We start from the raw sequence: 12,047 nt of genomic DNA on the forward strand, positions 1-12,047 counted from the left end.
CTAGATGGTGCACTTTCACCTATCATTGTCCTGGTGCCCCAGAGTTCAGGCCAGTGGTTCAGGCTCATGTCAGTGGGACACTGAGGGGAGCGGTTTCATTATAGACAAGAATATTAGCATTTTGTTTAACTGATATTCATTGCCATTGGTTCTAAAGAAGTATTACTACGAAATTCTGACGTTTTTTTCTTGTTATTGATGACAGAATATGATACATTGAAGAACATCTTTGTTTTAGGAAGGATTTGTCTTTCTATATTTAGAATGATTGACCCTAATTCTGGGGAAATTCGTGCAGTTGAATTATGCAGATACTGTCTCCCTCGTTTGATCTCGATGATGCAATATATTGAATGAAATGGCCTATCATAGACTTTAGCATAGGCTAGATGCACACAAACCCAATTAATTTTAATATAAGCTATGTTTTACAGAGAAGTTTCTTTATATAGGCTACCGTAGCACATCCAATGACAATTTTCACACATTTATTCTAGAACAAATGGCTAATCACCCTGTTTTTAATTCGGTGTCTTGTACCTTTCTCTATGTAGGCAAGTAAATGTTTTTATTTTAATTTATCTGTGCGAACATGAAAATGTTGGCTAATGTCCTTCCCTAAAATTGCTGTGGCTCTTTTCATTCCTCTCTCTTTCCAAACGTCAAAATGAATGCGAATATATATAACTATGACCTACATAAATACTATTTCGTTTGCAAATGAACGCATTCCATTATATGGAAATATTACATAATATCCATAATAAGAGTCGCTCGCTCACTGGCGTCGGCGCGGAGAAGTGCGAAACACCTTGTTGTGCGTCCCAGTCCTGAAGTGCATCCCAGAGAGTTGCGTGCGAAGGGCATGCCAGGTCATTGGGATGTATCCGCCATCTGAAATAGCCTACGTGGAAGTTAACGCCACCCAATCGGGTATATAACATCAACCACATCCCTGACAAGAAGACCGCCAGCTGATAAAGCATCTTTACTGAGAGCTGTATTGTATGCAATAGTTTAGGATTTTTGCAACTTTATTCACAAATTGTACATTTAACGGGGCTCTCTTGACGGTTGAGGACTACTGCCTATTACCTTTGATTTGCAAATTGATTGGAACAGCCTTTTGGTGAGTTGTTACATTGGAATACAATGTGTAAGCTAGTAGATTAGTTAATTTCAACATTTTATCAGCCATAGTAATTTCCCTTGAATCGATGGTTTACTATGCCTGAGTTTAGGCTACTACGCATTATACTTTTCGACGCTATTATGCCTTTGGCCCCTGAATGTAAACAAAGGCACGCAGGTTGAAGCGCGTATAGTGAAATAACGGGGATGCTAAGTTACTTTTTCATTGTAGCAGCTCTTACCATTGTTTATTGTGATAGATAAATGAATAAATATGAAACAAAATTAAATTAATATTGTAGCATGAAGGGGACTTGTAGAATTATATTCTCATTCTTGACCGTTTTACCATAATATGCACTTTGTGTAAGTTTTGCCTTGTACCGGTACACATGAATGTTAATTGACTCAGATGATGATTCCACCTGGGGACTGCTTATATGCCGGGAGGAAGAGAAGGAAGCCCATCCAAAAACAGTTGAGTACCACTACCAGATATTGTCACTTATGTATTGTATTGAATGTTCGGTTTATTTGATCAATTAAATAATTGACCTATCTTATCAAACTCTATCATTGGAATATTGCAACCATCTATTTCTCATCTGTTGCACACTACTGATCATGAATGAATTATCCTAATTGACATGTGCAAAAGTGGTACAAAAGTGACTGTTACATTCAATAATGAGTTATTATAATCAAGCTATTTGATTTTAGGAGTTAATCTCACATGAAAGAAATACCTGTTGGTTACATGTGCCAAACTAAAATATAATGACAATAACCTTGTTGAAAGTCTGGCATTGATGGATATTCCACAAATTTGTAAATTAGGATCAGTGTCATTTGATATAGTTAATGTTCAACTGTGAAATGTTTTATCTTCTGTGTTATTCTGTTGAGGGACCTGCTACAGAGGCTTTCCCTCTTCATTATTTAGGCATTATAGTTTTAAAAAAACGTTTTACTCAAGTAATTTACTGCTTCTCAGACCCCACAGACCACCCCTGACCTTTCTCAAAATATCCTCTTAGACATGACACCGGTTCCAATAACTATTGATTAATATACCTGAGGAGACAAAATGGGATTGAAATGTCAGTAATGCATGCTTGTTTATTGAAGAAACCAGTCATCATTGGGACAATAGCACTGTATTTTGGCCTCAGATTGATTTAATACAGCCTAGATTGTTACTTTTTCATAACATCAATTAACATCGCTAAATTATTTGACCCTACATCTGACAGAAAACAGCCAGCGGCCAGCCAGAAGACCAACCCGTCTAAGAGGCACCGTGACCGTCTGAATGCAGAGCTGGACCGGCTGGCCAGTCTCCTACCCTTCACCCCAGACATCATCTCCAAACTGGACAAGCTCTCCGTGCTGCGCCTCAGCGTCAGCTACCTCCGGGTCAAAAGCTTCTTTCAAGGTATGGACATCACAGCGTCCCCATGTGGTGCAGTTACACCCTATACAGTCTCTCGTGACAGCAGTTACACCCTATCGCGACAGCGCGCACGCGAGATTTGTCCCTGAATGCTAAGATTACACCCTATACTGTAGTATGAAAATTATTCATTTTTACTGCAGGATCTGTTCTATATTAGATGGCACACTATATGGTGCACTAGTATACGTTCTATACCATATGCATACAGTACTGCGCAATTCATTATCACACCCTTACAAAGTTGTATTTGTTTTTATAATACAAATATTGGTTTGTATACTTGAATTGCATCACATATACTGTGCTGCCACACTTATTTTACCCTAGTGCTGCTTCCCTGCCATGAAGCTATAATTCTGTTTACACTATTAATGAGAACATTTAGACAACATTTAGACAGCTGAAAGAATGTTATTTATCATACATGGATCAAATAAGTGTGATATGAATCGTCAAGCTGGGTGTAACACATTGACAGGTAGATGGTCACTAGATAAGAGCTGAAGTTTCTGAAGTAGTGCTGAGCTAGATTCAACATATGCTCTGCTGTTTATCTCATGGCCCGCTACAACAGGCATACAAGACATCATGAGCCTATTGATATTCTCACCATGCACAGTCCTACTACTCTCCTACTGTTCTACGTATCTGACAAGGTTTATCACGTTGAGAAAATGAAAATGGAAAACATGACCAAACAGCCTTGATATTTTACCCATGCATGCATGACCCTGCGCCTTCATGATGTCACTGTGGTAGCATTGATCATTCAGCCAATATGTGATGGATATACATTCCTGGTAGCCTATATGAACTATTGAAATGTACTTATTTATACGTTGGTTAAATGTATCTTCTTATTTTTTTTCTGTGTCATTTCTAGTCCCTTCTGTAATGAAATATGTTAGGTCAAGGTGGTGTTGCTGCATGTGTTAACGTCATTTGATTATCTGATTCAGATTAGGTTTTGACTCAATTGTCCACGTCAAATGAGGTGTCAGCCATCAGCTATTTATGTCTTTGCAATATACTGTAAATCTTTATAGCTTTGAATTGCATCAAAGGCAAAGCTCATACTGGAGGTAGCTTACCTGTTATGAATAACGAAAAGGATAGATATGCTATCTAATGAAGGAAATTAGCAGCTCTTCTATTTTCACTAATATCAATAGCTACAAACTTAAAGGAATTGTATTGTCCAATTGAAATCTCCCATCTACAGTTACAGCACAACAGAATAAAATATTAACGCATTTTCCTTCATTAGGGATGTAATGAGCTTGTCTCTTTCTGTGGCCTCGCCATGCTGGAGCAGGTGGGTATCTTTGCATGAATAGTCTTATGTCAGTAATTGCATAGATTGGCCCTGCACAACGAAAGCCGTGAGTGGCAGACCCCAAACCACCAAATCTGTTGGTCCAACAAGGGCAAGCTGAGAACACAGCATGCAGCAGAGAGAAATCCTTTGTTGTCCCAACACTACTGTTGGACTGGTGTCGGGCACAATTACGCTCAAATCTGATCACCCAGATCTCAACTTCCCAGGTTGATCACCCAGTCTGATTTTATTACCCCTGGGAAAGACTAAATGAAGCACTAAAAATATTGGTTAAGATTTGACCCTCAAACACAATAATATATTCCAGTTTCAACAGGTGGTTGGTTTTTTATGGGTTTTCAGCACCCTACAAACCTTCAAGTTTAGAGCAGATGTTATTTACAGCTACAGCCTGAGACAATGCAGACATATTACCACACTAACACAGGATGTGTGCCAGAACTGTGGTTTTTCTTGTTTTTCTGTCATCTCTCATTTTGTGTGCTATCTGCTAAGTACTTTTGTGAATAATCTTGATGACGTTGTATCTCATCCAGCTAACACAGTGTGTGAGTAAGGAGGATAGATGCTGTTCTTTTTAAGGATACTGTATAAGGATATATCATATAATATATGCCATTTAGCAGACGCTTTTATCCAAAGCGACTTAGTCATGTGTGCATACATTTTTATGTATGGGGGGTCCCAGCGGGAATCGTTGTAAGCGCCATGCTCTACCGACTGAGCCACACAGGAGCATAATAACGCTGTAACCCCCTATGGCCTTATGAATGGGTGTGCAGTACAAGTTGTGCCACGTGCTGTTCTTCCTCTTAGTCAGCAGCTGTGGTTCCCCTTGCCAGGTTCCGGTCATCAGGCCCATTCAGATATCACATTCTCTTGTATGGTCTTCACCGCTGATCGCAATAAGCTCACAGAGAGGTTAATAAGATTGGTGGATGCACTTCACTTCATTGCAGTGAGCTCAATTAAAAAAGGGCAGGTAAAGTGATGGGGTGGCAGGTAGCCTAGCGGTTGAGCGTTGGGCCAGTAACTGAAAGGTCACTGGTTTGAATCCCCGAGCTGGGGATGTGCCCTTGCGCAAGGCACCTAACCCTAAATGCTCCTGTAAGTCGCTCCGGATAAGAGCGCCTGATAAATGACTAAAACTTCAACGTAAAATTATAGAACTAGTACAAACTACACGGCTCACTGTGGTTTCAGGTACGTGTCCTCGTAGGTAGGATCACAGTGTCAATGGTAATTAATTCCATGGTCCTGACTACTGTTTGATTTAAGCAGTTCGGATATTGCCTGTTACACATTCATCATGAAAAGGCTTCTCTTTGAAATGACCAGACAAGAAAAGGATGAGATTTATTTATCCGTAAGTTTGTTGTGTAGTCATAAAAATCCCCAAAAGTCCATAGAAATCATGTCATTTTCCATACAGGATACAGCTCCAGGAAGGTGTCATGCTGCCTGTTCCTAGAGTGTTACCTGGAGCTTAATGTATGCTGAGCGTCTTGTCAGCGCCAGCTAACTCGCCTGTTTGATTTGTATGAGCCAACATGACAGTGTATTTCTGTGGAATACAGAGTAACGGGGGAAAATAAAATGGTAGATATTAGGAAGCTGTGATGTGCTCCAGCACATGAGGGAGTAATTGTGCACTATTGAAAGTCTCAGGGAAGGAATAGTCAGATCAGCGAGATAATGAATGCTCTACTTACTCCCGAGTGCATCGCGTGACTGCTCCCTGGCAAGGCCCGGGGCCGCCCTCAGGGCTCATTGTAATGCACAAGGAAGGAAGGTATGTATGAAGTGCACTATGCCACAATGTTGGGTTTTATAAATCAGCTTTGCTTGGTCAGAATCTGATGACTTCACATGACACAAGGAGGATGCTGTGTGTGAATGTGAACGATTAATTAATTGTTTTCAGATGTATCATACATGGATCAAAGCAGAAGTGTGATATGAATCGTCAAGCTGGGTGTAACACATTGAGAGCCAGATGGTCACTAGATAAGAGCTGAAGTTTCTGAAGTAGTGCTGAACTAGATTCAACATGTGCTCTGCTTCACATGACATGAGGAGGATGTCGTATGTGAATGATGGATTTCAAATGTGATTGTTTTCAGATTTTGTTTGTGATCTATCACGTATTGTAAACACAATTTGAATTGGTTATAATCAAATCAAATAATAATTATGTACTGTACATAAAATGTTGAATCATAGCAGACTTTTAGGGAATTATATCCCAGATGTGGCCAAATTACGTAATTAAAATGAAGCTAATCCGAGCTAATGCATTTGAGGCGCTGCCAGGTGAGTGGATTTGACCACGTAAAAGCAAGAGAGGTAGACTGGATAATCGTCCATAACCTTTAAATGCTCTTCTGAAACGCACTGTATGTACAGAGTGATAGTCTTCATAAAGAAATGCAGAAAAGGTTATAGGTTTGGTATAATGACATTGAGAGTGATGCGTGAGAAGTGTTCTGAAATGTTATACAGTTGGTACAAAGGGAGGCAAAGGGCCCACCTAAAGTACCAATGAGAAAGCATTACTTTAATGTAAAACCTTTTGGTGTAAGTATTGTAAATGCTTTGAATTGTGATGTTGCACACTGCAGTCTGGTTACAGTTCCATATTTCCCATTCCAGTTGCATGTAGTGTTTATCATCAAGGGGCTAAAATGGAACCAGTAAACAGAAGAGGTCTTGAGTTCTCCCTTCTCCATGTTTACTGGGTGCTTTGAGTATAATTTTGAAATTGGACTCGGAGGGCGTAGTGTTACACTGCTGTTTGCAAAATCTTCTCTGGCAGATTCCCTTCAGCTTGCGTGCAGAACGGGGAAATTCCAGTTCCCCCCTGTTTGTTGTCGTCATGTTTGAATAGACTGTTCTTCAATAAGGATCAGAAACATTCCTTCCAATGGATCCAAGCAATTAACTCCTGATTCTAATATGGGCCAGGATAATTTAGAAGCATATAGATTTTCTCAAATCCCATTTGTTATTAACTTCATCCAGAATGCTATTGTTCACTTCATTCGTTTTTTTTTTTCAAAAACAGTGCCTAGATTGATGAAGTGTGTTTAGAAAGAAGGTACAGTTAATTTAGCTTGTTCTGTTTGTACCACATCATCATTATCATCATCAAAAACTATTAATATCATTCTTTACAGATGTCATATGATATCATACAGTGTTTGATCCAATGAATGCCTTTTTTGTATGCTTACTGCTTTTCACTGATATTCAGTCATCCGATGATCGGTTAAAGTGTTCAATCAGCTCAAAGGCGACATTCACGGAGCGAAAATATATGTATACTGGAAAACGATTTGTCTGCACGCAATAGCATGAGGTAGTGACCCCAATATGTCATAAGAGAGGGGCACTAATCTTGGTCTTATTGCAGGAAGAATGCAGTGCTAACTGATTTGGCAGTTCATAAAGAACATTCCATCAACTTAATCTCTAATCACACCCTCGTAACAAGCATTTTCACCACTGATATTGTGATGCATTTTGGCATGATAACAATGACAGCCGCAAGACAACCAATGTATGTTAATGGAAACAGACAAATAGACAAATGTTCGAAAGTGAATATGACAGATGATGATCATCTGTAATAGCATACAGTAGGAGCATGTATTATTATCTTCAGGACTTCCAGTGCTATAACGGACATGCTTTTCTACAACAACAAATCCAACTGCTCTTCTGACTAGTCACTATACCACTTGTCACTTCATATAAAACTCTATCGACTCAAGAACGTAATCTCTGATCCCCCCACAAAGGCTATTGTCACCAAACTATTTTCATGTGAACTCCAAGCTTTGTCTATAGCACCACAGTCGTTGATCATCAATGCACTAGACATGAGCTCATGGCACAACATAGCTAGCACACACAGTCCTTGTCACGCAGGTCCATGAAAAAACACAGGCCGTTTATTTATGATTCCCCCACGCTCTGTTTCGCGTCCACCCCCCCCACACTCCTCTGCTCTCTTTTAATCTAGGGGTTAGAACTAAGATGGTGGCTAAACTTCTCACCAACTCTGGCGCCCTCGGTGAGACAGACGCACAATTACCTCCATCAGCATGGGCGTCACTTTGACCTGTAATCTAATTGGTGTTGGAAGAGCTACCAATACTAGGGATACGTTGTCCATCTGCGGACTGCGGAACAGCACCATATGTCTAGTCGTGAACAAACACCTGAAAACTGAAAGATAAGGTCTTGGACTGGGGATTAGTGCTCTAAACGAGGTTTAGGCAGTAACAATTGAGTTGAATTAATTTGTTAATTAAGCTTTTATGTTAGGTAGGTATATTATGGTACTTGTGGTAATGTATAAATAACAATGATATAATTTCATATGATGTAGTTTCAACATGGCTGTGAAAGTAAGTAGTGTTATTTAGATTTCAGATTTGGCTCCTCAAGTAACTTTAATGATGTGTATATAGGCTACTCTTCTTGAAATTCCCAGTGATTTATCCTCTCCTCTGCACCTTACACTGACCCTCTGTCATTTGTGACTCTGTGTGCTGAAGACTCGCATTACTGTAGTAGCTACTCACAGTAATGTCATTCAGCAAGGGTGAAATCAGTCGCAGGTTGACGTTTATTGAGATGAGTCCTGTAGGCAGAATATGGGCTAGCTGCAAAGTCAAAATTGGCTATATTGTAAAAAGGAATGAAAACAAAAATGAGCTTTTTGGTCTTAATTTAAGGTTATGGTTAGGTTTAAAAACACGACTTTGTGGCTGTGCCAGCTAGTGGCTACTCTGCAGAGCTGCCTCCAGGGTAAGACTCATGACGAAAGACACTAACCTGCAAATCAGTCCTAGAAATGAAAACCTCCTCCCTGCCTCTCATCCAGTTCACCTCACAAACCCTCCTCTTAGCCCCAGTGATTAATTCAAAGGTATCACTCAAAAATACAAGGACAAGAGGTGAGAATGTTTACTCTTAGAGCAATTGAGGAGGAAAACCACACAGTCATAATAACAGTAGAGCCCTCCTGATACAGGTAGGTACTGTCATTAGTTTTAGCCTCTTAAGAAATCGGCACACTGTCTCTTTAAGAGGCTCTTCGTGTGGTAGTGGTGTAGTTAAGCTCACCAGGCGAGCAGTTGCGTGACTGCTGCAGACTGGGTCCTGACCTCAGAAATGGTTATGAAAACGATCTGTAGATCAGTGCTGCGTGTAGGAGACCATCCCTGCAGAAATGGTTATGAAAACGATCTGTAGATCAGTGCTGCGTGTAGGAGACCAGCCCTGCAGAAATGAGTGACCCTTATTGCCTTTACAGCACTACACAGGGACCAGGACATATGTTTTTACAGATGTTAAGATTGATTCACATACCCAGTCTAGAGGTGGTATGGAGCAGGAAGCTCCATTGACTTCCTTGTGAGTTATTATACTCTACCTTACCTAAAAGCTTTCTATGTAATTTATAGCGTAGTTAAGTCAGAGTTTAGAAGGTTGATAGATTTATTTGGTGTTCAGTGCTTGAGGACCATCTCTGTTGCCTTGTCCTTGATGTCATTATTTCGTATACAAATTCCCCCTCCATAGCCACCCAGACCATTGTGCTTTGTGTAGTGCTGCCGTATACATGCTCCAAGCCAATTAGCCCTATGCATTAAAGACTCTGGGCTGAATACATTAGTCATGGCACTGCTTATGCTTGGCAGCTGGGGTCATATTCCTCTTGTCTCATTCACTTCTCTACCTCATTACTCTACTGGCAGATGTGTTTAAGAGAGAGATGCTTGTGGGTTACTGTTATTAGCCTACATTTGCTGGTTTGTATGACAATCTTTTGAGATAAATCTTGCTTTTTTATACTTAAAACTGGGTCTGACAAGACAGTGTGACAAGGTCAATTGAATGGTATTGGTCAATATGGGGAGGGAGAAACCCTGTGTATTCTGCACCAGGATCAGGGAACTCCTGTTGTATACAGGACACCACTCTGACATGTTTGCAAAGGTAGCCCCATTACCACCAGACATTGTTCTATTAGCAGAACACTGCTTCTATGGTATTATGTAAAGGGTTATTTATTCTACATGGACCTGTTACTACATTTGAAAGTTATCAAAACAATTAGTTTAGAATATCTACATAAATTCAGCAATTGCATTTTGTTCATATAACTCTGTAGGCTATTGACCTATTCAAAGGTAATTTGCTGTCATTTGATTGCTGTTTTGCTTCATATTGTGTTTGTTGTGTTGCTGTAATCAGGGCACCAGTGTGAATGAGACCCTGGTCTCAATGGGTTTTCCCTGAAGAAACACCAACATCAAACCACACCCCCAAGCCAACTCACGTTTGGCTTCTTTCATGGCTGCCAACATTTCGTGAGGAGCAAGCCAAAACACAAGGCCAAATCAGTGGGTCCAGTTCCCCTTTAAAATATCTGGTTATACAAATCAACTGGTAGCATGATTTACTTATGCATACTTCCCCAAAATCTACTCATTGTGGATGTGTTGAGTGGATGTGTTGAGTGCACCTCAAAGATACTGGTCGGTCTCACACACACGCAGAGCACTGATTACATGATCAATGGTGGTTATGATTAGCCTGGTGCAACCAACCTGATCGCTGCGTTCACCTTTCTATTTCCCTTCAGATATCATAAAATATGAAGTGAAATAGAATGGTGAACACAACGATCAGGCTAGTTCCACCAGGCTAGGTTATGCACTGGACATAATATGCATCTAAGAAGTATAAAATAAGCAACAAATAGTGTCAGTTTACATAAATTATGTTTCACAATTAGGTTATCAAATATATCAAAGTAATGAAGTGGGTTACCTTCTGTATTTGTACAAATGATGAGCCTGTGAAAGCTGTTGCCGCTGACAGGGGAAAGTTGCTGGCCGGATACTTGTCAACATGTGGCTGACTGTTCTATCGATAGGAGTGCTCACATCGAGGGCATGTCTGCATGATGCTGGTGAGGGCCCCCTTGATGGTCTTCTCTATGCTGCATGTTCGGCTGCAAACTGGACATCTCTCGAACAACTGCAGCAGGCAATCTTATGAGGTGGTGTTGACTGGGAGGGCCTGTGAAAGGGTGAAATTATAGACAACCAAGTGGTAAATTCCATTTTGTTCTAAAGAAAGGACAAAGCTTTTTGCTAATGCACTTCACAACCAAAATTACTCTACTAGCTGTATCTGCTTGGCTGGGGAATTAGCCTACTAGTTTATCAAGCCGGGTATATTTTAATACAACTGTTTACGTTTCACATAACACACATTACTTGTCATTGTTCATGAAGCCGTCTGTGTCATCAGGGCAGTAGCTCGGGTCACTATCAGAGGCCTCATGATGGCATGTCCTTTTCATAGGAGTCAAGGGAGACTGGCAACAACAGAGCAGGTGTCACAAGGGTACACTTTTATTCTGAGGTCTTGCCTGATAAGCTGTGAAAATAGTAAGTGAACAGTGAACAAAATTATTTTTGGAGGTCGCTAAACCATTGCAATCATGTTGCTGGACATACACTGCTCAAAAAAATTAAGGGAACACTTAAACAACACAATGTAACTCCAAGTCAATCACACTTCTGTGAAATCAAACTGTCCACTTAGGAAGCAACACTGATTGACAATACATTTCACATGCTGTTGTGCAAATGGAATAGACAACAGGTGGAAATTATAGGCAATTAGCAAGACACCCCCAATAAAGGACTGTTTTGCAGGTGGTGACCACAGACCACTTCTCAGTTCCTATGCTTCCTGGCTGATGTTTTGGTCACTTTTGAATGCTGGCGGTGCTTTCACTCTAGTGGTAGCATGAGACGGAGTCTACAACCCACACAAGTGGCTCAGGTAGTGCAGCTCATCCAGGATAGCACATCAATGCAAGCTGTGGCAAGAAGGTTTGCTGTGTCTGTCAGCGTAGTGTCCAGAGCATGGAGGCGCTACCAGGAGACAGGCCAGTACATCAGGAGACGTGGAGGAGGCCGTAGGAGGGCAACAACCCAGCAGCAGGACTGCTACCTCCGCCTTTGTGCAAGGAGGAGCAGGAGGAGCACTGCCAGAGCCCTGCAAAATGACCTCCAGCAGGCCACAAATGTG

The 12,047-nt window shown here is 40.7% G+C and overlaps 1 protein-coding gene across 1 annotated transcript in view; it reads left to right on the forward strand.

Moving 5' to 3' along the window:
* Nucleotides 1-1,546: 1,546 nt before the first annotated feature.
* Nucleotides 1,547-12,047, forward strand: part of ahrrb (aryl-hydrocarbon receptor repressor b) — a 33,506-nt gene continuing 23,005 nt past the window's right edge. The window contains exons 1-2 of the mRNA XM_041841212.1: nucleotides 1,547-1,608; nucleotides 2,385-2,566. Of these exons, the coding sequence (XP_041697146.1) occupies nucleotides 1,547-1,608; nucleotides 2,385-2,566 (244 nt within the window). The remainder of the gene's footprint in view (nucleotides 1,609-2,384; nucleotides 2,567-12,047) is intronic.

Source organism: Coregonus clupeaformis, chromosome 21, assembly GCF_020615455.1.
Source record: "Coregonus clupeaformis isolate EN_2021a chromosome 21, ASM2061545v1, whole genome shotgun sequence".
In the NCBI taxonomy this organism is placed as follows: domain Eukaryota; kingdom Metazoa; phylum Chordata; class Actinopteri; order Salmoniformes; family Salmonidae; genus Coregonus; species Coregonus clupeaformis.